Here is a 26,110-nt window from a genome sequence, read left to right as displayed (position 1 = left end):
CCAGCCCGCGCCGCCCAATCGGCGCGCGGAGGGGCGTTCCCGCCCGCGCGGCCGCTGCCCAATGAGCGGGGCGGAGGCGGTTTTGGCGCGGCGCTTGGTGGCGGGAGTCGGCGCTGCTTGGCGGGAGGCCGCGCGCCTGGGCGCGTCTTGGCCATGCTGTGCCGGGCGCTGCTCCGCCGCGCCGCCGCCACCTCCGCCGTGCCCCCCCGTGAGTACCGCCGGGACCCCGCACCCCGAACCCCCCGACCCGGGGCTGTGCCCCCTCGGGGCTCCCCAGCTCCGCGTTCTCCGTGCCCCGCGTGGTCACGGGGCCGCCCGTCTCGTTTGCAGGTCAGCCCTCGGCGCTTCCCCTCCAGCATCTCCTCGAGAGCTACGCGTGCCGCCGGGAGGATGACCACCTCTCCTACGGGGAAACCGGCATGCCGGTCCCGCCCTTCGGCTGCCGCTTCTCTGCAGGTACAGCTCCCTCCTGGGAGGCCGCTCTCGGCTGTGGGATCTGCCGCATGCCGGGCTTATCGGTGCTGCTCCAAGGCTTGGCGTTGGAGCTGTGTGTTTCTGTGAGGGCATAGCTGTGTTTGCACCCGCATCCTATGTGTACTGCTCCACAGTGCTCCTGGATGTGCGAGCAGAAACATCTCCTTACAGAAATGACTGAAAAGCATTTATTCCAATGGGGTTTTGTGTTTCGGCTTTGTCTGTTTCAAGGTGCATCCTTGTGATGCAATATTTGACAAATAAGGCTTTGTTCAAAATATACAGGAGAGGTAACACGATGGAAAATAATAAGCAGAAATCAAAGAGGTGGATGTACGCCACTGGCACATGTGGAAGCTCCTAGACCTTTAGGACAAAGATCTTTAGATCTTCCATGTGTGCTACTCTAGTTCTCATGCCTTTCTCTAAGGCAGCTTGCTGCTTTTCCAACCCACATCCAAGGAACGTACTGGATGTTGTGAAGGACAGGCCATAAAGATGGAGGAAAGGAGCTATCATAACTGGTGAAAGATCTATTACTAAAGAAGTTGCTCCTTGCCATGTGATTTCCCACTTGAAGAGTTCTTGAATGGAACATCCAGAAAGAAATGCATGGCAATATTCCTGCATTTTTAAGTTCTAAATTGTTCTGTAAATACTATTTATCCTTACAGTTATCCTTTGGGTTGTGTGCCCTGTTTGAGGTGCTTGTACTCCCATCACAAAGGAAGGGGAGTAATTTTGAGTCAGCCAAATAATAGACAAATAAACTTCAACTTCTTTTCAGCGCCGAACTTCGAGCATATATTGGCAGTTGCAAATGAAGAAGGATTTGTTAGACTGTATGATACCGAAGCTCAAACAACCAGCAAAGTGATCTTCAGAGGTAAGTTCCATAACAGAATGTGATCTTCATTTGATGTGACAAGTATATGATTTGCTGGAGTCCGAGCAAGCTTTTTGAAAGCTGATTAAACGCAAATGTGGGCATTACTTGTATCCTTTCATATACACTGCTGAGTCCTGTTTACAAAGCAGCTGTGTGAGTGTGCTCTTCAAAAAGCACGCATAGGTGAATTGTTCTGTGTTGTTTTTTACACCTAGGGCAAGCTGCTGACAAATAATGAGATTTCTGATTTCGATGTCTGATATTCTTTATCCGTCTGAAAAACATCATCGTGCTGCAATGCACTGAACTAATCTTGGCTTTTGTTCTCTTGTTAGAATGGCAGGCTCACTCAAATGCTGTATTTGACCTTGCCTGGGTACCAGGAGAACACAGGATTGTAAGAAGTCTTTTTCTATCTACTTTTATTCTTAATGCTTTGGCAACTGCGTGCAGAAAGTGACTAAAGTTTTTTATTCTTTCCTCTGAAGGTCACTGCTTCAGGAGACCAGACAGCCAAGGTGTGGGATGTGAGAGCTGGGGAGCTTCTTGGCATATGCAAAGGTCACCAGTGTAGCCTCAAGTCAGTTGCTTTCTCTAGATTTGAGAAAGGTAAATGTTGATATTCCTCGCTGTATTTTTTCCTTCTTCTTTCCCCCTAGTGCATCTATACGTATGGGGCTAAAAAGGGGTTTCGGAACCTGACAGTGACAAATAGCATAGGCAGGATGAACAGTGACTTAGCCAGCGAAGCAAAAGCAACTTTTTGGAACCTCACGGTGGTCTGATGCTCTCTGCCCTTTTCTGATCTTGGACAAGTTAGATGCGATGTCAAGACATGATATTGAAGTCACTTGGTCCTTACTTACGTACATAAGCCTGGAAATATTCTTCAGAAGCAGTTTTTTTTTTTGTTTTTTTTTTTTTTCTTTTTCCTAGAATAGTAGTAAGGAAACCTCATGAAGAGTAAGGAAACTAATCAAAAAGCACAGCAGATGAATGACTTGAGTTTTCCTGTTTCTAGGGCTAGGGGCACATAGACAGCATTCAAGTTGTTAAATAATCACATTTGGAAGCTAATAGCTCTCTATTTCTCTCTCAGCTGTCTTCTGTACTGGAGGCAGAGATGGAAACATCATGGTTTGGGATACCAGATGCAGCAAGAAAGGTAACTGAACTTTAGATATGTATCAGAAAAGCTCGGTATCATGTGCTAAGCAGTTATTGAAAATGCTAATTCAATTATTACATATAATTATAACGTAGGCAACACATCAGTAAGAGGGAGAAGATTATTGGATAATACGGGACTGACTGCTTTAGTACACTAAAAGGATGGAAAAGAATTTCTTCTGTGTCTAATATGTTGTTCCAGTCTGTCTCAGATTTGCAGCTTGATCTACGCACTGTCCTGATAATACCCTATGCCTCAGTAAAGAGTATAAGAGGGTACAGAACATATCCTTGTGTACATATAATCAGAATACATCAGCAATAAAATGGGCTGGCTGAGAGGGATTTGGCCAGAACCATCTAGAGGGGTGAAACAAAGCTGGGAAGTTTCCTGCCAGAGTAGGAAGGATGGCAGAAAGAGCAGAGCAGAGGACCTTGTGAGTCTGAGGAGCAACTGAATGTATTGTGCACCTAAATGCAGGCTGAGCTGATTCTGCTCCTCTCTTCTTGCTTCTTAGAGCTGCTTCTTACCTGCCAGGTCACACCTTTATACTTTTCTTCAGCTCACTGCTCTGTCATTAGCAGTTTCTTGGCATGTGCTGCCACAACATGTCACTGTTGTGTCTGTCTCAGGTTCCCTAGTTCTTGAGCCTGGTGACAGGGGGAAAAGGGAGGCTGCACCTGACTGGAGTGGAAGGTATAGTGAGGGGAAAAGGAGAGGAGTAATTTTATCATAGTAAAGCAGCATAATTTTCATAAAGTGAGAACTGAAGGGCAAAAGGCTAAATAGAAAATCAGGAAATAAATTAGAAAGCACTGGAAGCGGTCCTGTAAGTGTAGTTTTGCTCAGGATGAAGTCAGCTGAACATTCAAGGTCAGGAGGCCTGCTGAAGAACAGACTGCGGGGCAATGATTTCTGAGGGCAGCCTTCCCATACCAGTCCTGGCTTCAGTGCCTGTGCTACATTGACCTCTGCATTTTTTTGCAGTATATGCTCCTGTTTCCTACTATGTTTTCATTAGTATTGCATGTAACTAACAGTTACTGTTTTTGGATATATTACTGATTTTAAAGGCTAGTTTTTAGGCCACTTTTTAGGATTTATTCCCAGGTCCTGCTTGTTTAATTAAAGTGGTAGCAAAATTGTGTAGACATAGAAACTAACTGAAGTGTCTTTGATTTCTTTTAGATGGATTTTATAGGCAGGTGAATCAAATCAGTGGAGCACACAACGTGGTTGATAAGCAGACTCCTTCCAAGCTCAAGAAGAAGAGGCAGAACCTAAGAGGTCTTGCTCCCCTGGTGGTAGGTATCTGGCGGACAAGTGAAATGGGGGCCTCTGTTCTGAGAACGATGTTATACATAGCAGACTTCCTAAGCAATCACAGAATGGTTTGGGTTGGAAGGGATCTTAAAGATCACCTAATTCCAACCCCCCTCCCATGGGCAGGGACACCTCCCACCAGACCCACAAGCACACATCGCTGGCTTGTGTTGAGCTTCTCATCAAACAATGCCCCTAAGTCCTGAATGGTGAGAAGTATTTGGCTTGTTTTTTGGTAAATGCTCCAAAGTATCTTAGCAGGTTTTTGTGTCATGGTCACTTGATATGGCTAAATTTAGACGTTGTTTATCTGTCTAACAACCCACGTGCCATCAAAGCCATCTTTGTGTGAATACTATGTGAAACTACTTGTCTTTCTAGAGAGGAAAGGAGTGGCCAGCAGTCTTTTCAGCATTCTTTTTTTTTTTTTTGGGGGGGGGGAGGAGGGGGCAATAGGTAGGGTTCTATTATTTTTTTTGCTTGTTTCCCCCATTAAGTCTGACTACATAAATGACTGCCTCACCAGACTAAGAACTGGTCTTATCATTGATGAAGACAGTTATCTTCTCTCTGACCTGAAAGGTGTAATCCTAAGCAGCTGTCCAAATACTTAGAACTCACTGGCAATTCCGCTGATGGGGTGGGGGAGCGTTGACAGGATTGTTGTGTCTGAAATGACATCTGGTATTCCGGGTTCTGCCTGTAGGGACCAGCTTGCTAGCAAGCACAAAGCTAATTTTGTTAGGAGAGAGCCCAAGATGCTCAAGCTAGTTTTAGAGCAAAATCCAGGCTGGCCTATGGCCAAGAGGAATGAGATTGTCTGGCTAAGAGGAGTTGCCCTCAATCATGTTCACTTAGCCTTGAAAGCAGCAAGATTTTTGCTAACCTTGGTAGCAAACAAAATTCCTTTTTATTTTTTCTTTTAAGGATTTCCAACAGAGTGTAACTGTGGTGCTGCTTCAGGATGAACATACTCTTATCTCTGCAGGAGCTGTTGATGGGTAAGGAAGAAGGATACTTGCTTGTCCATTCTGTTCTGTGTGCTGTTAGTGGCACAAAAAGTTTGGATGATTTTTTTTCCCCTAAGATCACACAGCGGCCCACAAAGCTACAATTACCTTTAGTTATAGTCAGCTGAGCTTGCTGCCAGCTTATATCGCCAGAGCTGAATGCTGCTTTTCTTCCTTACCCCAGATTGCAGCACTAGGACAAATTGTGCATATGTGGTAAATGTTCATTTTAGTGTTTTAGCTTTGGGGCAGAATGAGAACAGTTCTTATCTCTGATCTCATGGACCTATAGGACCACAAGTAAACAGACTATTGTTAGATAGGAGCTGTTTTGGGATGTGAGTGGGTGGTCAGTGCCTGGATATGTGTGGGCATTTGAGAAAATGTTGCCTTGAGTTATAAAGGATGCATTCTTCTAGCTGCCAGATTTGTTGCAGCATCTTGGAGCGCAAGCAAAATATCTCACTGATTATCACGGAGATTACACTCTCAGGTCTTGCTTCTTTAGGAGGCACCGTGTGGAGGCGTATTCTCCAGAGCCTTTCTGAGACAGGTAATATTCTCTTGCCTATGGCTCAACAAGAGGCTTGATCCTGAAGAGAAAGAAAAACCTTAAAAGACTTGATTTTTAAAATCATAACTGTCACGAGTATAAAGGCATCCTTGTACTTTCCTTTTATTAGTTGAGGAAACTTGACTTGTGAGGTCACGTTGTAGGTTGTGTTAGTTACACAAGACAATGCTGCTTCCTCATCCATACCCGGCAGAATAATTGCTTCGCTTTTCAGCACGTCTCTGCTCTGTTTTTGCTCTGCTATTCTACTTATTGCTGGGCACTCCTCAATAAGCAACCTGTCTTCCTGTGCTTATAGAAGGCTCTATCTGCATTGCAAAAGAAGTTTTTGACTGTTGACAAGTTAGAGACATTCGTGCTTTTATATTTCAGCGTGATCAAAGTTTGGGACTTGCGCAAGAACTATACTGCTTACCGTCAGGATCCAGTGCCTTTCAAGTCTTTCTGCTACCCCGGCACCAGTACTCGCAAACTGGGTAAGTTATTGGATAAGGTATTTACTAAATTTGCAAGGTGATTTTAAGAAGTACTGACAATGCTATCTCTTTTATTTTTAGACAAATATTGTTAAGACTGAGTTCAGCAGGATATTTTGATCACCAATACCAAATTTTCAAGTTGACAACTGAAAGTGCTCCGCTTTTGTATCATTGCACCAATGATACAAATTTGCATGAGCTTCAGCAGTGTGTTCTCAGAACTGGAGATGAGGGAATAATAGAGCTCTGTAGGTGGAATTTAGCTAGCACTTTTGATGCATGAGTTGAAACTATATTGAACTCTATTTGCATTGTATCTTTCAAAGACAACAGAAGGGGCTGTTTTTTAACATCATAACCTTAGTCAAGCAATAATTGAGGCTGTTTCTTATCAAAAATAAGTGTTTTTGTTCATGTTGCTCTATACTTAGCACCTTATGATGCTCTGATGCAACACAGTAATTGCTGATGACTTGTCAACTGTCCTGATGTGTTAGTTACACGTAATGGTCAGTATAAGTCCCAAGGATGAGGGAAGTCTTTGAGGAGCTGGTTATAAAATAACTTGTGTGCAGGAAGAGCTCTTCCTTGAAGCTAAATCACTAGCATAGCAAAGGATGGCTTAAGCTACCAAAGCATGAGGACTTCTATTCACTTTCAAATTTTGTTTCTACAATTGGGTGTTCCTGCTATCCATTTGAAGCTATCAGATAAATTGCTTGCCTGCTCTGAAGATGGGAATTCTCTCTCAATAATGCCCTGAATACTCATGAGAAAATGTAGATATTGTTCTAGGTACTTTATTTCTACAGCAAGTGCCCTGTCAAACAAGTAAATTTTCCAGTGATAATCTATCTTGCATAATAACATCCTTTCCAAATTTCCCTCTTGTAATTTCTTTGAGAATGCCTGCTGTCCAAACCATTTTTTGGAGTTACTTCTTACAAATAAATTCTCTAAATTCTTCTTGTCTTTAGGATATTCTAGTCTAGTTTTGGATTCCACTGGTGCTAATCTCTTTGCTAACTGCACTGACGACAGTATCTACATGTTCAATATGACAAGTTTAAAGACCACTCCAGGTAAGAGTGATATCTGTGGTAATAACCTGTAAAAAGTAATGCTGTGTACAGTAAGCTTTCTGAGGTCATCTATGACAGCAGGCATCTACTAAAATCAAACAGCTGGCTGGCTTGCTATAGTGTTACATGGATGCAGACTTCTGCTTCAAAATTGTTCTTATTCAACAATAAAAACAACTCTTCAAGCTACAGGTGATGTGGTGCTATAGATGCAAAAAGCTCACCCTCAGCCCTTGGTGCTCACAGCACTTGCTGGAACCCTGGTGTAGCAGTTTTGTGGGGCAGTCCAGAGACAAGGAGCATGTTATGGACTGACATCTGGCAGTGTTAGCTAGATGTTACAGAGCTTCTCTCATGTCTGAAAGTACCTGGGAAAGAAGGTACCTGTTGAATATTATACTTTCATATACTAATATTACAAGGACTTCATATTTAGTTTTAAACCGTTGTAAATAAATATAATAGCACAAAACCATGTAAGTGCAGATGCTGCTTCAACTAGACTGACACTAAGAGTAGTTTGCATATTGACTCTGGTTATCTTGCGAGGAATGGTTAGTGTCCACCTGCTGCCCACCTGAAGCAATCTTGAATCTTCTGCTTACTGCCAATCTTTCAACTTTGAGGTCTGAATCCATGTGAAGTGATCACCTATTATGTTGTACTTAGATATTTTAAGGTGTCTGTTAAATTTAGCTTCTGCAGCAGTTTCTGGGAGGAAATATCCCCAGCATATTGATGCTTCTTTTTGTCTGTCATTTGTTTTCTCAACTTTCTAGATTCCTTCAGCTCTGCATCTGTGACCTTTTTGTTAACAAGATGGGTCACAGACTTTGGTGCACTAAGCTTCTTTGTCATAGGCCAATGGCTGCTTCTTAGAAAGTGGCAAATCTTATTAGATGCATTCCAGACAGACATATGATTTAGTTTCCATTGCCTTTTCTTAGTCTTCCAGTTAATTGAAACTAAATGAACAATGTGTCCTTCTGTATGCTCTTCAGCAAGGCAGTCTGTTGGGTGGGAATGCTTCCAAAGCTGAGAAATAGTGCAAGGATTAAATATTAATAGGTCAGTAGTTGATTTTAACCCTGGGTGTCACCACTGAGCTGTGGAAATTCTTCCACCAGCCTGTCCCCCTGCAAGAACGGGACAAAGCCCAGGACACCCCATCACCTGCCTCTGCATATAGCTGTTGCCTTCTGTTGACTTGTGTGTAGCAGATAAAACCTCGAGAGAAATCTTGATTCATCCAGTCAGCTGAAAATTGTGTGTGGCTGTTGGGGAATTGGCCAGGGAATGGTGTGCCGTGCCTCCCGCAGAGGGCAGCACGGGCCTGTGGTTGGCGTGAGGTGCCAGTGGGGACGCAGGGCCTCCAGCCTTGCTGGTCTTTATCCAGACAGCAGCAGCTCCAATCTAATATCAGGACAGCGTTAGCTGGAAGGGAGCCGTGAGGAAATCCTTCTGTAATAGGATTTGCCTGTAACCACTGCGCAGAAGGAGCCGCAGGTTAAAATCAAAGCATCTTGTGGGGTCTCACCACGTTTCAAAGAAAGCCAGAGGCAACCACATGTCCTCTGGTCTGTGGGTCACCTTCTTTGCCAAAAACACGATGGGAAAGAGTCTGAAAACCCTCTAACTGACTGCTGACTGCCATTTTCTTGCTGCGCTCCTGTGGATCCTGCAACGTTCACAGTGTCACCACTTCTGAGCGCCAGGGCCGGGCGAGGGTGTGCCGGCCCCATGTGGTGCTAAATCAGGAAACTTGCCCTTTCCACCCTGATAACGAGGCTGGGGTGCTCCACATCCACGTTCAGCTCCTGTGCTGGCCCTTGGCTCTTCCGGTGCTCGCAATAGGAAGAGCAGCAGCTATTTGGGGCCTCGAGGTGAAGCATTACGGGGACGTTAAATATAGATGTCTGACGAGCGTAGCTGACACGGCGGACGTTTTGCTGATGAAACGGAGATGCTGGCAGCCAGAGAAAGGAGTAGCAAATACTCTGGTTGCTTCAGCGGAAGCATTTTGTGTGACTGTCCTTGTTAATGTAGTGGAACTGGTGGCTGTGGCACTGGGAAGAGGGGGAGAGGAGCCATAACCAGAGCATTGGGGTAGCCCACGTGATGTCTTGGCTCTGCTCGTATTGTAACCAGGCCAAAGCTTTAATAAACCTGCCACTGCTTTCTAATGCTGTGGAGAGAGCCGTTCAGGTAAACCTGCTTCGTATCAGGAGCTATGAGGGCTGCTGTTGAATGATGCTTCCTGCTACCTGCCGGCTGGAGCTCGGAGCCCTAGAGCAAGGGAGCAGTACAACCACTTTCTCTAGAGGATACGTGGCTGGGCAGGAAAAGCCTGTAAGATCAGCCCTGCTTATGCAACCAACCCCACAGCTGTGCGCTGAGTGGTGTTTTTACTTTCACTGTTTTTTCTCACAGTGGCGGTTTTCAGCGGACACCAGAACTCCAGCTTTTACATCAAATCTAGTACTAGCCCAGATGACCAGTTCCTGGTGAGCGGCTCGAGTGACTGCAACGCGTACATCTGGAAGGTGAGACGCTTGGGAGAAACCCAAGGGAGCGGGCCTGCCCAGGCTGGCTGCCCAGAAGTGCTCTGCTCTTTCGTTTCATTTGCTTTTCATGTTCATGTAGGACACTCCCTGCCTCCCACTCCTGCTTAAAGCAGCGTGGGGTTAGCTCCTGGCATGTTGTGCCCAGAGCATGTTGCTGTCCAGGCTAGATGTAGCTAATGTGAAGCAGAGCTAACCTCCTGTCATCAATACATCTCTCATCACTGCTGCTTATTGCAAGTTGCCGATTGTAATCTGGTTTTAATGGGCATTACAGTCCTCTTTCGATCCTGTTGATTTAGGCAACTGTGACAAGTAGACAGTTCTTGGTTCATATTTAGCAATGCAGCACATTAGGGAAAAAAAAAACAACACACACACACAAAAACAATTGTTTTAAAGGGCACGCTTCCCCACCCCCCTTTTCTAGCTCTTGCTGCAGATTTAGCTTATTCTCATACTTAATTTGCAGTAGTTAAAGCCTTTGTATTACAGCGAGGGCTCAGCCAGAGCCTTCAGCAAAATTCCAAAGCACTGTCTGACAGCTGAGAGGCTTAGTCACTTGGCATCTTGTGCTGACGTGTAGGAAATGCAAATGTCACAAAGTTAATAGCAGGGACCTCAGAATAAGGCGTGCTTCAAGTTCTGTTCTCCATAGTTCACAGCTGTACAGGAATAGAGTAGACTTCCTATCTCAAGTAGAGTAGACAGAAGCTGCAGGTGACTGCTCGTTTCAGGTTCTGGGTAATTTTAGGGACTATTGAATTGTTTGCCCTGTTCACAATGAATTTGAAAGTAAAATAGAAAGGTGAGAGAAGAGGGTCACCCTTTTGTGGTTTGAGCATGTAGTCCCTTTGATTGTGAGAACGCTTCTTGTAAGCAGCTAGGTTGCTTACTCAGAAGTAGCAGGAGTGCAGTAGCATGGCCAGTTCCATGTCAAGGAGTGTAATTTTAACCTTCCTTAGTTCTTTGCAAGTTCAGCAAAAATACCTGTGGAAACCTGGGCTGTGCATCCTGCATTCATGTGTTTTGGCTTTTTCGTGGAAAAGTGGCTGGAACTGGGTCAAGAGCATTCAAGGATGTCATAACATCTCAATGTTTATGCAAATATATTTAAAAGCTATTTGCATACAGGAGGCTTCTATTGCTGTCACATGTGGGTGACAGATCATATTACGTACTTATCAAATAAGTAATCGGGTAATCACTTTTCTTTTATTCCCATAGGCATGTTAGAAAGACGAACCTTCAGCAAAACTTGGTCTCTTTCTCAGATCTGTCATATGCAGATGCTTCTTAATTTGTCTTAAATGTTGGAAGACTTTACTGACATTGAAATGTGTGTATCTTTTAATGGGATGAGGACTTAGAGTACTGTGAAAATATATGCTTAGATATTTCGTGAACAGTTAACAGGTAATGTTGGAAAGAACTTAATGAAGAGTGCTATCTTTCCATATCTAGAGAGGAATAAAAGGCAGACCAAGACCTTATCAAGGAATAAAAGACAGAACAAGACATTGTCCACCTAGATTATTTCTTTGAGGAACTTCGGAAGCAATGCCAAGCTGCGCTTGGGTCAGCAGTTCCCAGGAAGTACTGTGGCTAGAAGGTATTGCTGACGAGAGTGCTGTTTCAGTCTGCTTCCGTGTATAACATCACTTTCAGACAATGAACATTCACTTTATTGTGTTGGGTTGTGTTTTTTTTTAATTATTAATCTGTCAGTTAATGAACTGACTCAAACAACCCTAAGATCATAAAAGCCAGAGAGCAGAGAAGTTTCTGTCTGCAGAAATGGTATCTAGCTGACCTACCTCCCTGGTAATAAACAATATATTTCATAGATATACACTTCCACAGCTCCATTATCCTTCAATATAACTATATTAAGCTACCCTTTGGTCTGTCTTACCCAGTGTTGGAATGTAGGTGCTTTTGTATCATTAAGCATAAAACTATACACACCATTTAATGCTGATAATGGATGCAACAGCTGTTCAATGAGTAGAGTAATAAAGTCTCACTTCCTAGGTTTCTCTGTTTCTTAACCTTTCCACAATAGCTCTGACTTCCCCAACGATATCCTGTCAAATCAGGCAAAAAGCAGCATGGGCTGTGGCTAATCTTGACTTTAAAATGAACAGGCTGGCCAACTGTCTTCTGCCAAATGCAATGGACAGGGCTGCAGTTCTGCCTGCCTTGCTCCATGGGAACACTGGCTGCATGCTCCATCTCATCAGCACGAAGCTGTTCCAAGATCACTGCCCTCCTTTGGGTGTGGACCTGCTGAACAATTTCAGCCAAAGGTTGAAGTAGACAGATGGGTCCCCTTGCTGCAGAAGCCACCCTTCCTTAGGAAGCAGGGCTAAAAATGAGGGTTTCTGGACTCTAAATACATCAGCATTCCAGAGAAATAAGGAAATACAAAACTCTTGCTAATGCATTTTTTTTCTAGCACCCAAGTATGGGTGGTGTAGGTTGGCCTCCTCCTTGTTCACATTCTAATGAATGCATCCTATCCTACTTTAGTACACAGTAATGTAAATTGGGTGTAATTGGTTTAATTTACACCACTGCAGTGTAAAACCAGTTTGGTCCAGCAAGAGTTATTCTCTTCCTCTGCTTTCCTTTCAGCAGTCAGTGACTACTAGTGACTACTCAGTCTGTTATGTGTGCATTGCAAGACTGCTATCAGTAAATGAAGGTGTTCTCTGCACCTCTGTTGATTATTCCCTAAATAGGCATTTAGTTTCCATGATGTTGCATATTTTGGCAGAGAAGGAATAATCTGAACAAGGCATTTAGTGGATATTTAGTCGGTGACTGCCTCTGCTATATCAGGGAGAAAATATGGTCTGTTACGAAGAACCTGATTTTTCTCACAATATCACAACAAGTTACAAGATTCAGAAGCTGGATATTCAATTACAATTCTACAGGGTTCTATAGGAGGTGATCCACAAGGGAAAATATAATAAAAACAAGACCAAAAACTTTGTGTTAAGTCAGAAGCCTTCCCAGATGTTTTGCATCTTTCTTTGAAATCTGTATGTAACATCTACTCCTTTTCCCACACAGTAAAGGATCAGTTCATTCACTTAGTCATGTATGCAAATCCTCCTTATAAATCCCCCTTATAATATCACGTCAATAATGGTGACTCATAGATCTGGAACGGATTGTCTGCTGAAAGCATGCAAAGCTTGGATGTAATCTGTGTGTGCATGTTTGTGTGTTCTCTTCCTTGGGCCACCTAATGCTAACTTCGGCTGTATCTATCACATGAGCTGTGATTGAAGAGTAATAATAATATGGATTAATAATAAAAATGAGAAAGATTTATGAACGGTTAAAGAGAAACGGGGTTTGAGTTTAACGGGTATGTGTGCTATAGGGAGCACTTTTGTGAACTCTTAAGAGGCTTTGTGGTCCAGTTGGTTGGCTGGAAGAGGTTCAGACATTTGGCAGCCACGCAAATACCAGTTCTGAAGCCAATGAAGATTAATCTATTAAACTTCTGGTGGTGTTTTTTGTTTGTTTTTTTTTAAATAAACCTTTTGTGGTAGGGACGTTTGCAAAATAGCAGCAGAACGTATTTACCTATTCTCAAAGTGCTTCCCAAACTTTTAAGCATCTTACCTGGAACAGGTATTTTCTTAACGTAGAAAACGCTCGTGTGGTGTGTTGGGTTGACAGCTCTGGTAGAAATCCCACGTGCAGCTGGAGTTAAGCAAGTGTTTCCAGGCAAGTCTGTACCTCTCAGTGCTGGCCAGCTACTTCAGCTCTAGAGATGAAATACAAACTGATTCTCAGAGCTCTGTCAGTCCATGTCTCTCAGAAGAGATTGCCAACAGTACGTGATGTGGGGATGCTCTGTGGGGAAGGAAGAGCATTAAGACATCTCTGGTTAGTCTATGAGGTGGTGAAGTAAACTCTGGTCTTACTCTACATGGTCCACTGAACAGGCAACAACTCCTCAGGCAGCCAGTGCCAAAAAGAAGTCTTAGAAGTAAGGAACAGGGATTTAGGTCTGGGTTCACCTCTCAGCTGCAATGGACTATGATTACAGGCAGGAAGCATTTAACTTACCTGTCTGATATGGGAAAGACAAAGTATTTGCATGCTTCACAGGTGGGCTGTGGAGGCCCTTCTCAGTGGTGTATATTAGGCTGTGGGTCTTGTGATTTTATACTTATTTTCCTATGGAATTTACAGGTTTCTGAACCCAGCCTGCCTCCAAGGATACTTGTTGGTCACTCTCAAGAGGTTACTTCCATTGCTTGGTGTCCTTCAGACTTCACTAAGGTTTGTTTTCTGAAAAATTGTCTTCCCTATGAAACAATAGATGTAATGTGATAATATTTGCTTTTCAAAATTGCGGCAATATTTGTTGATTTGGAAGGAAGTTCTTAGTTAATAATTTCTAAAAATGTTCATTCGGGAGGAGGGGGTGGGCAGTAAACCAAGCTTGTTGCATGAGTACAGGTATCAGAAATTTTTCATTTATTTTTTTTTTAATAATTTGGGCTCTTTGATAAGACCTAGCAAATTGTAAATGAACAAAGACTTCTCCTAATGAGAGGTTGGTACACTACTTGTGAGAGACAAAACTGTGAAACCATGTCATCAGGGCTTTCAAAAGCCAAAAGCTTGCTTTGTGGCTCCATACTTACATGTCTGACCACTGATACATCTGTCAGTCTTGTACAGAGTGGTAAGAAATTTTGAATGCCCTCTAAAAAACGCATGGACTCTTTCATTGTGACTTTCTTCAAGATCTGAGCTGGTTTTTGACAAATATTTGTGTGTAGATGCAAAAACCTGCAGTTGATGTTTATGTCAGTTATTATGCCCCAAGTATCACTAGAAGGAAGGGAATTAACAGAGGAAGCTGGTTTAAGTGACTAGACTAGCTCGAAATGAGAAGTAACTCAGAAAAATCCTAGACAGTATCCTAATAATAGAGTTTCTTGCATCCCATAGATATGCAAGTCAGCCACTTTACTTAGCTTTCACTGCAGCACCAGGTGTTCAGAAAAACTTTACAATATAGGAGAGTAGGAGTCTTGCAGACAGACATGGAGAATTATTCTAGCTGTATAAGATGCAGAAGAATATGTGAATTGGTATTTTGGATAAAATCTCTGGTCTGCATGGCCCACCATCCTGATCATTATGATTTGGAAATGCAGAGCAATGCAGCCTTTTAAAATCTATACCAACACAAGTGAAAAATAGTTACCTGCTTTACAGACTGAAGCATGGAGAGAAGTGAAAACGTGATGCTAAGAAAGGTCAGTAAGCAGCCTGAAGTGATTTGAGAGCCCAGGTTGCTTTCTGGGGTTGCAGTGTTGGTGTCACGGTATAGACACTTTGCAATCCACATTACTACGAACTTGGGCCACAGCGTTTCCTTCTTGCTGGTGATTCCCAGGTGAGTCACCAGATAACCTGTTCAAAGAGCCATAAAAGCGTGGCTTAGGTAGATGCTGCTGCTTGTTTGAAATAACTTCTGCAGATCATTTTGTAACACACAGAGCCACAGCGGGAATCTAGGTGAATGTTTCTAGCAGAATTGGTTTCTCTGCCAGACATCTGAGTCTGCAGAGATAGCACTTAAGGCTGGTGCACCAGGCTGGTGCAACAGCCTTCCAGTGTCACCTGCTAAGTGTGCTGCAAGTGTCTGTCCCCAAGCAGAAAAGGTCCTGAGTAACAGAGACAGACCTAGATGCAGGTGCAAGAAGCAGCATGTCTGCTTTTGGCTACTGAGTGGTGGAAATAGCAAATTATGCACTGGCCCTTCCTGAGCATGCTGTTCTGTTACAGAGCTGTGCAAGGCCAAGGGTTACTGGTGGCTGGGATTTCTCTAGCAAAAAGAATTGAAGGCTTTATGCCCGAGAGGCAGCCTTCCCCTTTAAAGCAAACATTTGTCAATGGTACAATAATGAAGTAGAGTTGAGTTATTTCATTTGCTTTATGGGTAAATCTTGTCCCCTTGCCAACCAGATTTCACCCTGCATTCATACTGGCTTGGTGTGTTGGGTGTAGCTGTCCTAGGTCATGTTGCAGTGCCCCAGGGATTGCAACAAACACACTTCTGTTGCAGATTGCCACGTGCTCTGATGACAACACTGTGAGAATTTGGCGCCTACAACGCTGTCCTGAGGAGGAGAAGTCAGCGTCCAGTAAAACCAACTTGGTGGGCTGGGCCACACAGAAGAAAACAGAACATCGTGGAGCAGGTAAGACCCCTGTGATATCTTGCTCTTCATCAGGGCTTCTGAAATTTGGCTGTTCACCAACAAAAGCCCTTGGCTTGTCTTACTCTTCCCTTTTTTTTCTTTCTTTCTTTTTTCTTTTTGTGTTAGCCAATAGTTCAGATAGCCAGCCAGACACTTCTACTTGTAAATACTTCTACTGCCACCAAGATGAGCTGGCTGCAGTAGCTTACAGTATGATGAAGTTTACATGACCAGCCTGCAAAGTAAATATTTATTAATATAGCTTGTCAGGCAGCCAGGTCTTCAGTGGGCATCAGCAGGGTTTGATAAGTGAACAGCCAAAGGAGATGCCTGGACTTATTCAGCTGGCAGAGCTGGAACCCAGAATCACTTGCTTCAGAGCTGCTTTCGTACATCTCCAGCTAAAGAGGGTTTGGTTATTAGCTGTAGCAAGTCAAATTTTTTTTTCATGTCAAATAATAACAGAGAGCAGTAAGATCATACACTTTTTCCAGTTCCTATTTTACCAAGTATAAAGGGCTGATGGCACAGCCTGGAAACTCTGAATTGGTTCCTTTTGCCCAGCAGTTGAACTCTGGTCAGTCGTCTTTGCTGATATTAATCACAGAATCACAGAATTTCTAGGTTGGAAGAGACCTCAAGATCATCGAGTCCAACCTCTGACCTAACGCTAACAGTCCCCACTAAACCATATCCCTAAGCTCTACATCTAAACGTCTTTTAAAGATATTACATCTTTCTTTAGCTTTGTGAAGTGGGACTGACTGTCCGTACAGACAAATGGCACTTAGTCAAAGGACTTCAAGAATGAATGTAGACAATCACAATATGATCAAATTGTTCCAAAAATTAATAGCATTCATCAATTCATTTGCAATACCTGTCTACAAAGCCTAGGTGATCAGACAAACCTTGCAACATGCTTTTGAATCTAGCAAGCAGATCTGGCCTATATCACGCTTAAGAATGCCTAAGGTTGGTCTAAATGATTATAATATGTACATCTGAAGAATTATCAGGAAAAATCAGTTCAATGTCTCTAATGTAGCCTTGATTGTGAATTGCTGCTCCTCTCTGGAGGAGAAGCTACTCACTGGACAGTACCTAGAACAAAAAGAAAGGAGCCCTGGGTCATAGCACTGCTTTGACTTGTGTAAAATTTGCATTTTGTTACAGCAGAGTGGGTGAAAGGAGAATAACAACCCCCTCCCCTGAGTGAAATAGGATGAGCTTCACTGTAGCGTAGCTCTGGAACTAAGAATAAAATAGCTTTTTAGCAGCTGTTGGTGTGACTTCCTGTGTTCCACCTATCTTTCCTAGCCACTTTCCAAATGAATTTCACCTTGGCTAACGTAAATAAAGGCTGAAGGTCTCCAAATCCCACTAATGGGATAACGTTACATCTAACCTTTTGCCAGTGAGTAAGTCTTGCAGGAAGTTTGCAGGACAATAGTAGGGAGAGTGCCAGGTCTGCTCTGTAGTTGGTAAACGGTTTGTGTGTACATGCACACAGAGAGGGCTGAAAAATACACTTTGTGTATTTTATAGAAGTAAGCATGAGTCTAGTGTATAAGCCTAAAACCTGAACTAATTTGTACACTAAAATTTTACAAGTCAGCTTTGGCAATTTTACTGGAAAAATAGCTTATTTCTCATTGTTCTTACTGCATTAAAGCAACACAGGAGGGAAAAGGAAGTACACAGACACTGCAAGCACAACAGCAGGCTTCCTGCTGACCTTGGCTCTTGAGCACAAAGCACGTGCTGTTGGAATATAGGAGTTATCTGCAGAGATTGATTCGGCACTGGCAACTAAGTACTATTTCAGACTTGCTGGGGTGAGATCTAGGTAGTTCTCCACCTATTTATGTGGAACAAGTTGTGAGGCTGAGGTTGTGTATTAACTGTTGACCTATATCATGAAGTGTAGCAAGCAAATTCCTTTTCTTTGGAAACTGTTTTTGTGGTTCCCCTAAGTTGCACTACTTTCTCTTTGCTTTTGTGAAACCAAACTTGTGGAGTGGGCCTGTACCTGAAAAAATTGTGAGTCTTAAATCTGGAGGTTCGTAATACCACTTTAGAGCATTTGTAGCAGAGAAGGTGGAAAACATCTCAAATACCTGCATTGGTGTTAGGCAAATTGACTGCAGGTATTTAAAGTATGCACAAGCATGCAACACTCTGTGGAGCAGCAGCATGAATGGAAACAGCCTGGAACTGAGTAGAAGCCTGAATAATGCATGCAGTCTTAGTAAAAAGCCACGTGTTGATTATCTTTATCTCAGGTTTGGGGATGTAGCTAGTTTGCTTCCTGTCTGACTCTCAGGACAGCTTTTTTTTTTTTTTTTTTTTTTTTGCTTATCTGCTGTCTCCACAGTATAACTCTCAGATTGGTTTGAGACTGAGAATACTCATACCCAGGTAGTCATGCTACATTTATATCTGCTGTATGAATTTGTAGGTGGTCATTATGGATTGAGAACTGCTGGGTTTGCTTCTTCCTTTCTAGTAGCTTAAATTTTTAAATATAACAAATTCCCCAGCTTAAATATTATTGTTTTGTAAGTGCTCATTAAAGTAAAGATTAAGAGAACCAGTCTTGGCAGTCACTTTCTCCTAGTCCATGCTGAAGTAAATTATTATGAGGTAGCATACTTTATCAGGAAAGCCTTTAATTCTGTTTATGCTTTAAGGTGATTTGTAGTGGGATCCATTAATATGGGGTCCTGGTATGGTGCACCAGCACTTGTACTTTAAAGGGCTAGATAATGCAGTAAAAGGAAAGATCAAAAGAGGTTTATTAGGGTATGTAATCAAAGAGTTGTGTAGGTGATCACTTGACATGTTATTTGTCAGACAGCCTAGACACCTAAAGAAAATGGCAGGTTATTCACAGTAGACTTCTCATTGTCCTAATGAAGTGCTTTACAGTACAGCAGCTAATGTTGAGAATTAAGAGTTCAGATTAAACCTCTGGAATACAGAAAACATTTAGAGCTCTTGTGCTCGGTACTGGAAATGCCTGGGGCATTCATGTGCTATCCTACTTAATTGCATCACCTCAAGTTAGATGAATGAGAAAGCAGGCATCTAAGGGACCTGTGAATGTGGTCTCTGGAGGGTGCCATAAAAAAAAAAAAGTAATCTCCAATGTTTCTGCAGATTGAGATCTTTTCTATATATTATTCCCACTGTCACTACTGAAATCCTCATGAGGTCCTGAGTGTAAATATACCTATGACTACCATTTTAATAAGCTGGGTGTTCAGAAACTTAAGCTGGGGATTCAGGAAAAAAAAGGAGCACGGGATTTTTACATCTTGATTAGTGAGCTCAAATGCCATTGTGACAAATTTGTCTGGGGATCATTTATTTTAAAGAAATAACTTAACTACAGTGACAGATTTTATTTGCTTTGGAACTGAAGTTCTTGTTCAGGAGGTGAAGAACTTCTCTCATTTCCCTGGGTGTGGTAAAAATTTACCAACTTCATGCTAATACAGCACTGCAGAAAGTTCTCTCTGAAAAGGACAAGAGGAGGACGTCCTTTCCCATTCTCGCATTTTTATCTTAAAAATATGCAACTATTAAGACATGACTATCAGCATTATTCATTTGTGAAGGTATTGTAGCATAAATTTTCTGTGGTATTATAATTAGCCTTGGGACCTTCTTACAGTACGTCTGTTCCTCAACTCTGTCATGGCCCCATTAAAGACTGTGCAGGTGACCAGCTGCAGGTAGGGACCCAACCTTGTTCTCAGACAGCTTCCCAAAACAGATCTGTCTGGACCAAGCCATTGCAAAGCTGGCAGCAAGGCTAGATAAACTTAGAAAATTCAAGATCTGTTTTGCCTATCCATCAGTCCCTCAGCTATAGCTTAAGTAAGGATTCTAGTTTTAGAAGGAATATGAATAGAAGTCAGACATTAAACCACAGTACTGTATTATACTTAGCCATATGATAAAGGATTTTAAATAGGATTTGTATCAGTTTAACTGAAATAAGAAGCATCTATGCAATCTGTAGTTCAGCAGAGTATGTCTGAGAAGCAGGGTGAGTGCTGAATCCATCTCCTGCCTGGAAGGGGCGTTTATGAAAGGTCTGCCTTTCATCTGCTGTTCTATGTACCTCATTAGACTACTTATTTCTCCTCTACCAGGATCACCAGCCAGCCTACAGAATACTCCTGCCAAGGCTGTCACAGTGGGCAATCCGTGTGTTTCCTCGCCACGTCCAGCTGCCTGTGCTCCCAGTTATTCTGGAGACCTTCCTCTTTCTACAAACACTCTTACAGTCTCCCTCAAAACCCAAATTGCTGCAGCCTGCACACCAGCAAAGCGGACTGGAGCCAGCCCATGCGCTTCTCCCAAACCTGTGACTTCCTCCAAAATGTCCATTAAACACTGGGTTACCAGGACTCCATCCTCTTCTCCTCCAGAAGTGGGGAAAAAGGCTCTTTCTCCTAGAAAAGCCCTGGCAGAAGTCACACAAGGTCTCCTGGAAACATCTAGCACTCCTAAAGCACCACACTCACAGGTTGAAAAGCGTGCCAAGAGGAGGCTCGACTGCAGCAAGGAAGGCGACGTGAGACAGAAGTGTCTGCAGGCCTGTAGCTGTGTGACTGAACTGGACCACGTGGCTAAGAAGTCCAAGCTAAACTTGTGTCACTTGGCTGCAGAGCAGAAAGCTTGTGATGAAGGCTCTCTAAGTCTGGCTGACCTGGATAATGAGCAAGAAGGCTCTAGCCACAGCCCAAAAGAGCCTTCTCTTTCTGGAAGCCGTATTAATCCATCTGGTGTTCAAACTTCCCCTCTTCCTTTCCAATCTCCATGTGGAAAAGGCACAGATGTGGTAGATAAGGAGAATAGTTCACCTGAACGAAAAAACTGGCTGTCTGCTCTGGGAGAGAAGCTACGGACTGGCAAAGCTGGCAGCCCCCCGTCATCTTGCAGTCCCAGCACAAAACGACAGGATGCTGCAGCAGTGGCCACCTCACCGAAAAATGTAAGTAGGACAGTCAGGGACAGTGGTAATGAAAGAAGCTTTCCCTAGCTAGCACACTCCCCTTTCTGCGCATGGTTAGCTCTCTTCCACCCAGGCATTCAAAGAATTATCTGATTACGGACAAAAGAGATGATTTCTGGCCTAATAAGCTAGATACATTAATGCTGTTATCTACTAATCCCCTCTGTGCAGGAAGAGAAATCTTAGGATGGTGTTGTCCATCCTTTGAAAGGAACTTAGAGCACACAGGAGCTCAAAAATCCTCATAGTCCCCAGCTGGATGTTTGAAGGATGTAGCTGTCATCTGTAATGCAGCTCTTCTCTAAGAAGCACAGTAATGACAGCACCTTTCCTGGCAGATCTATTGTTTATGAGTTCACAGTCACGTCTGCCTATTTACGTTACTGGAAAGACATGTTAGCATTGGAAGAAAGAGCTAACTTTTATTCTAGCCCAGGTAGCAAAAGAACTTGTTACTTATCTTAAAACTCTGGACTAAATAATTCCTTTAGTTCATTCTACCAAAAACTATCAGAAAACAAAGAAATTGCAAAAGAGACAGAGGACAGGATTTGACCTACATAATCCTACTTTTGATGTACAAGAAGCCTGGCACTGAGCTCATATTAGGATCTGGAAGTTAAGCTTATAAAGCAGCTAAAAAAGTTGGTGTGAAGGCTTGAGGATTTAGCATACATACTGAAAAATGATAATTACATTTTTCAAAAACAAACCAAACTTGTCTCTTCTCTGAAACTGGACTCGACATCCAACAGTTTATTTGACTAAGTCTTATTTCAGTAAATGTCAGGTAAATTTTCAGTTATCACATCTTAGTTGTGCTCTCAATTGAACATCTGATGCTAGACGTTGTTGCCGAGTTGAAGGCTTATTTTAGTGAAGTATCTCACATCTTAACTGATTTCACCTCTTCCAGCATTTCTACCAGATGTGAGGTGGGCAAGCCACCACTCCTTAGGTTATGTGTAGGAGTTGAACTCTTCACGTTATTGTTGTGCCAAGAAAACGTGATTATAGTAAACCTACAAGTACTTATAGTATGGGTTTAAACACAAGATGTAAAGATTTGCCCTTGAGAGAGATTACTGTTCAGCAATCATCTGTCCTGCCCATTATGCTCTAGTTCAAACTTTGTGATGCTCATGGCCTGTGCTGTGCCCGAGGCTTGCCAAGGTGCCTGGAGTAGCAGCAGCGCTCACTGATCTGTTACATCTCGGGGATCTGCAGCCCTGTAATCTGCAGTAGGGAAGCCGGAGCTGCAGCCAGGGTGCATTTCCTACAGCAGTAAGACAACCCCTGCAGCAGTAAGACAACCCCAGCTTTTAGCCAGTGTTTCCTGTGGATGGTAAGCCTCTTATCTGTGAGACAAACAGATTACTGTAAAGAACCTTTCATTTGCTATCTTACTTGGAAAGCTAAACAAACTGGAGCGATGATGGAGGGGAGACTTTAAGACTCCGGCAGCATGAGAACTGTAAACCAAGAAACGTTTCTTATTGGTTTTGTGGTTTTGTTTGTTGTGTTTTGTTTTTTTTTCTAGGCTGTAACCACTCCATCTTCCATGAGGAAGATCTGCACATACTTCCACAGAAAGCCACAGAATGACTGAAGCAGTGTGTGGCAGTTGCACCTGATGGATGTTGACACTGTGGTATTGAGACCAGATTTAGCAGCGCTGCCAGAGCAACGTGCTGGGATTACACAGTTTGTTTTCAGACCTCAGTAAACTTGGGTTTTTACTCTCCTCTTTTTAAAGCCATTAACATTTGAAATCAACCAAGCGTGGAAAGTTATAATACTTAGACTCATGGTTTCTTAATTGCTTCAGCTGATGGATCTTATTTTGTAAAGACAACAAAGTATTTTTTTATATGGCAACTGTTACAGTCCAAACTGAGCAACAGCTCTGCTGTGCATTGTTGACAGGCACATGAAGCTTGTCTTTTAATGTTACTAATCTGCTGTTGAAATTTTCTCTGCTTAAAGAGTACTGCGTGAAGCATTGCAGAAAAGTAAGTGTTGTGTGTCAAGAAGCCTGTGCTGGAGGTAGAGCTGAACCACTTCATGCTGAATGGCATTTCCAGTTATTCCTCTCATACAGCAACAACAACCGAGCAAGGAAGTTATGAAAGTGTAAATAATACAGAAGACTTTCAAATGCCCTTGTATCCATCTCCATCCAATGGCACAACTGATTATATTCCGAGAGGAGAGAGTATAATCAAGTACTTAACACCTGTACTCCTCTTACCATCCCCTTCCTTCTCCAAGTCTGAAAACTTCTGTATTTATAAACTTAGCTGGCCGTAGGACCATCAGCACTACAGCTGTTGAGACCAACAGCTTGTCGCTTCTCCAAAATAAAATATTGGCAAGATGTGTTACAAAAGTTAGTTCAATCTGTCCCAAATAGTGCTCCGTAACAGCTGGTTGCTCAGCAACTTCTTACAGATTCAGCCTGCAGCAAAGGCATTAATAACTGCTTGTAAAATACCTTTATAACACTTATAATACAGTATTTATAAAATAATACCTTGTAAATTAGGGGGCACTTCACATCTTAGAAAGCACTTCACAGCGTTTACATATTAATGTTTTATATGCTTTCCCATCTGTAAGTCATCACTGATGCTGATAGAACAAGGTCAGTAGCTGAAATGAGATCACTGTCCTGCTGGCTAATGATAATAACCTTGTGGTCATGGTTTCCCGAGAGGTGGTTAGTAAAAGATCTGTATCTTAGATTGGAGCATTTACTCTGTCTTCTGGTATGATGGTTCCTATGAACTTAAATAAATAAACAGCACCTCAGAATCCCTATTAAGTCTTTATATTGCAAAAGTATTGAGGTATTTGATGGGGATGTGCTCCAGCTAACTGATGTTTTCTGTCTGAAAATTTCAGACCTACTTTACAGCATCAGCTAACTGATGTTTTCTGTCTGAAAATTTCAGACCTACTTTACAGCATCATTGAATTACTATGGTAGTTGAAAGGGATTAGAAGAAAACATGCTGGTTTGTATTTTGCTGTGGATTGTATTTTGCAAGGAAGTAAAATACATGAAAGAACTGGCTTCTGTGAAAGGTCTCTTGTAGTTACAAAGCAAAAATAAATGGGTAACGTAATTTAAAGGAGAAAAAAAAAACACAAAACAAAACAACATCAAGTCATCATCAAGTTGAAGCTTTTAGCAGGAGCACTCAGGTACATGTAGGTACCAGAACAACTTCCTCTTGTTTATTGAATTACAACCCATCATCCTGTGACCTTTGAGGAGATGTCATTAAGTTGGAAGAAAGTGGGAAAGGCAATGTAGTGCTTCGGGCATTTTTTGGTAGTTTTTTTAAAGAAAAAAAAATAAATTGATTATCTGAACAGATAATAGCTTGAGTAAAATGGGAATAAAAATCTATTAGTTTAATATTAATCTACTTCTGGATATTGAGCTGTATAGGTGGAAGTAGCAAAAATATAACAAGGCAATCTGGTAGGTTTGTGATTAAATTCTGTCTGAACTGTAATTAATCAGAGCAACTGCATAGGATTCAAACTGCCTTGCCTACAGCCAGTCTTCCATAACAGGTTGCAGAATAAGGAGATAAGGACCTTCTTGAAGTATGAGTGTCTTGTCAGCCATTTCAACAGCAATAGGATTTTGTGTTCCACCATATCTTTCACAATATTTTCATCCTCCAGGAATGTTCTACACTCAAAGTATTATCTCCTGTATCTTGTAAATGACTACCTAGGGATGATTTACACTAAAGGTTGTTCATCCCAGTGGTAACCATCAGTGCGGATGGGAGATTTTCACTTTCTAAACAGTACCTGTTTAGCAGGATCACTTGTTCTTCGGAACATAGGCTGTAATTCCTGTCACCTTAAGGTGCGGAAGCCTGGTTCAGAGCCTAGGAGAAGTAACTGAAGCTCATATTTTTCCATGTCAAAATGCCTTGATCTTGTGACAGAGTCATGATTGCAGGAGCATCAAATCACTGAAACAAATCATATGTCAAGTGGTTTAAGGTACCAGGTGCTGTCTTTACCTGAGACACTTGTTGAACTAAGCACCAAGGGCTATGCCTTCAAGGAACTGAGCTCTTGTTTTGAGCTAGCAAGCTACATCTCTGAATCATCTTTCCTTCTAAAGGACTGACAGAAATTCTGTACTCCATGATTGCTTCTTTTGAAATATTATTCCCCAAACCCCATATGTATATCAATTCCATCTTATGCAGGTTTTATTTTGCAGGCTTTCCATGCAGAAGATACTTCTTACTGATGTCTTTCTCCTCAGTGTTTACCTTCTAATTGCCAAGTGGGATTTGGGAATGACCAGGGCTGCTTATGATAGTACCCTTTCCAATAGTTGTTACTAATGCTATGTTGAAAGTTAAGCCTGGCACTGCTCAGCTCTGAGCAGTCAACCAGTTTAGCTTACTAGCAGTTTTACAGGCTGGCAGTGGCTTTGAGCTAGCCTGGCTTGACAAAACTGAAGAGATGCTTGGTCAGCTGGCTTTGGCAAGTATTTCTTCTGGTAACAGTGCCTACTGAAAAATCTCTTGGGGAAGCTAACTCCAAAGAAAACCAAAAATTGAATTGCCATGGTTCCCTGACTCAGTAGATAGCTATATCAAAACCATTGAGGCGATGGAAGTGACGATCTGGGGACACCATTGCCCACTAAGAGGACTGTTCCATCAAACTATTTCTTGAAGTGTACAGTTGGTAACTTCTTGTTGGCCAGGGATTGCTAAAGTCTTCCTTTGGCACAGCTGACCATGGCTGAAATCTGGATTTCTTACCTTCATACCACCCTGTAGACTGATCTACAAAGGTTGATGGAAAATACGCTATTGTGCCATAGCAAAAAGGTTCTAGGTGCTCTCTGTATGTGGTATATAATTTCTTAATCTTTGTTTAGAAATAGATGTATTTCAGCTAGGAATTTACCAAAAGCGTTTGGTAGCTGGCTAGAACTGTCCCGATACTCAAGGGTAAAGACATCCCTCAAGGTCAGGTATTAAGACTGTTTTTGTAGCCAATACTGGTTTGGCAGTAAATGGAAAACAGTGTTTGGACCATCTTCAGGTCCATGACAATCAAATTTCATTCTTCCTTTCTGAAGCTGACCTAAACAGTTTTCAACTTACTTGGAAATTATCACACTTTGTTTCTCTATATTTTGTTGATAACAGTTAACCCAATGGCTTGCAATCTTTTGTTCTCTGTGACTCAGTCCACAATAAATAAAATACATTCTGCTCCTA

At 42.4% G+C, this 26,110-nt stretch overlaps 1 protein-coding gene and 1 long non-coding RNA gene across 2 annotated transcripts in view; one reads left to right on the top strand and one right to left on the bottom strand.

Annotated features, from left to right (window-relative positions):
- The first annotated feature begins 51 nt into the window (after positions 1-51).
- Positions 52-26,110, top strand: DTL (denticleless E3 ubiquitin protein ligase homolog). The gene is made up of 15 exons (XM_068676121.1): positions 52-208; positions 331-456; positions 1,262-1,360; positions 1,699-1,760; positions 1,852-1,972; positions 2,463-2,528; positions 3,723-3,838; positions 4,785-4,858; positions 5,814-5,917; positions 6,898-7,002; positions 9,433-9,545; positions 13,782-13,871; positions 15,673-15,808; positions 19,972-20,816; positions 22,378-26,110. The coding sequence occupies exons 1-15, from the start codon at positions 154-156 to the stop codon at positions 22,444-22,446; spliced, it is 2,181 nt and encodes a 726-aa protein (XP_068532222.1). The 5' UTR covers positions 52-153; the 3' UTR covers positions 22,447-26,110.
- Positions 10,760-26,110, bottom strand: part of LOC137853604 (uncharacterized) — a 36,766-nt gene continuing 21,415 nt past the window's right edge. The window contains exons 4-5 of the long non-coding RNA XR_011094590.1: positions 14,809-15,017; positions 10,760-13,439 (exon numbers count right to left, since the gene is read on the bottom strand). This is a non-coding gene — a long non-coding RNA (uncharacterized lncRNA). The remainder of the gene's footprint in view (positions 13,440-14,808; positions 15,018-26,110) is intronic.

The sequence above is a fragment of the Anas acuta genome, chromosome 3 (assembly GCF_963932015.1).
Source record: "Anas acuta chromosome 3, bAnaAcu1.1, whole genome shotgun sequence".
NCBI classification, from domain to species: domain Eukaryota; kingdom Metazoa; phylum Chordata; class Aves; order Anseriformes; family Anatidae; genus Anas; species Anas acuta.
Note: the sequence above shows the minus strand (reverse complement) of the source record. Positions and strands in the feature narration are given on the sequence as shown.

Coding starts and splice junctions, on each gene's coding strand:
- DTL (XM_068676121.1), top strand. CDS start 154: ATGCTGTGCCGGGCGCTGCTCCGCCGCGCCGCCGCCACCTCCGCCGTG. Junction 5,918..6,897: donor CACCAGTACTCGCAAACTGG/GTAAGTTATTGG, acceptor TCTTGTCTTTAG/GATATTCTAGTCTAGTTTTG. Junction 20,817..22,377: donor TGGCCACCTCACCGAAAAAT/GTAAGTAGGACA, acceptor TTTTTTTTCTAG/GCTGTAACCACTCCATCTTC.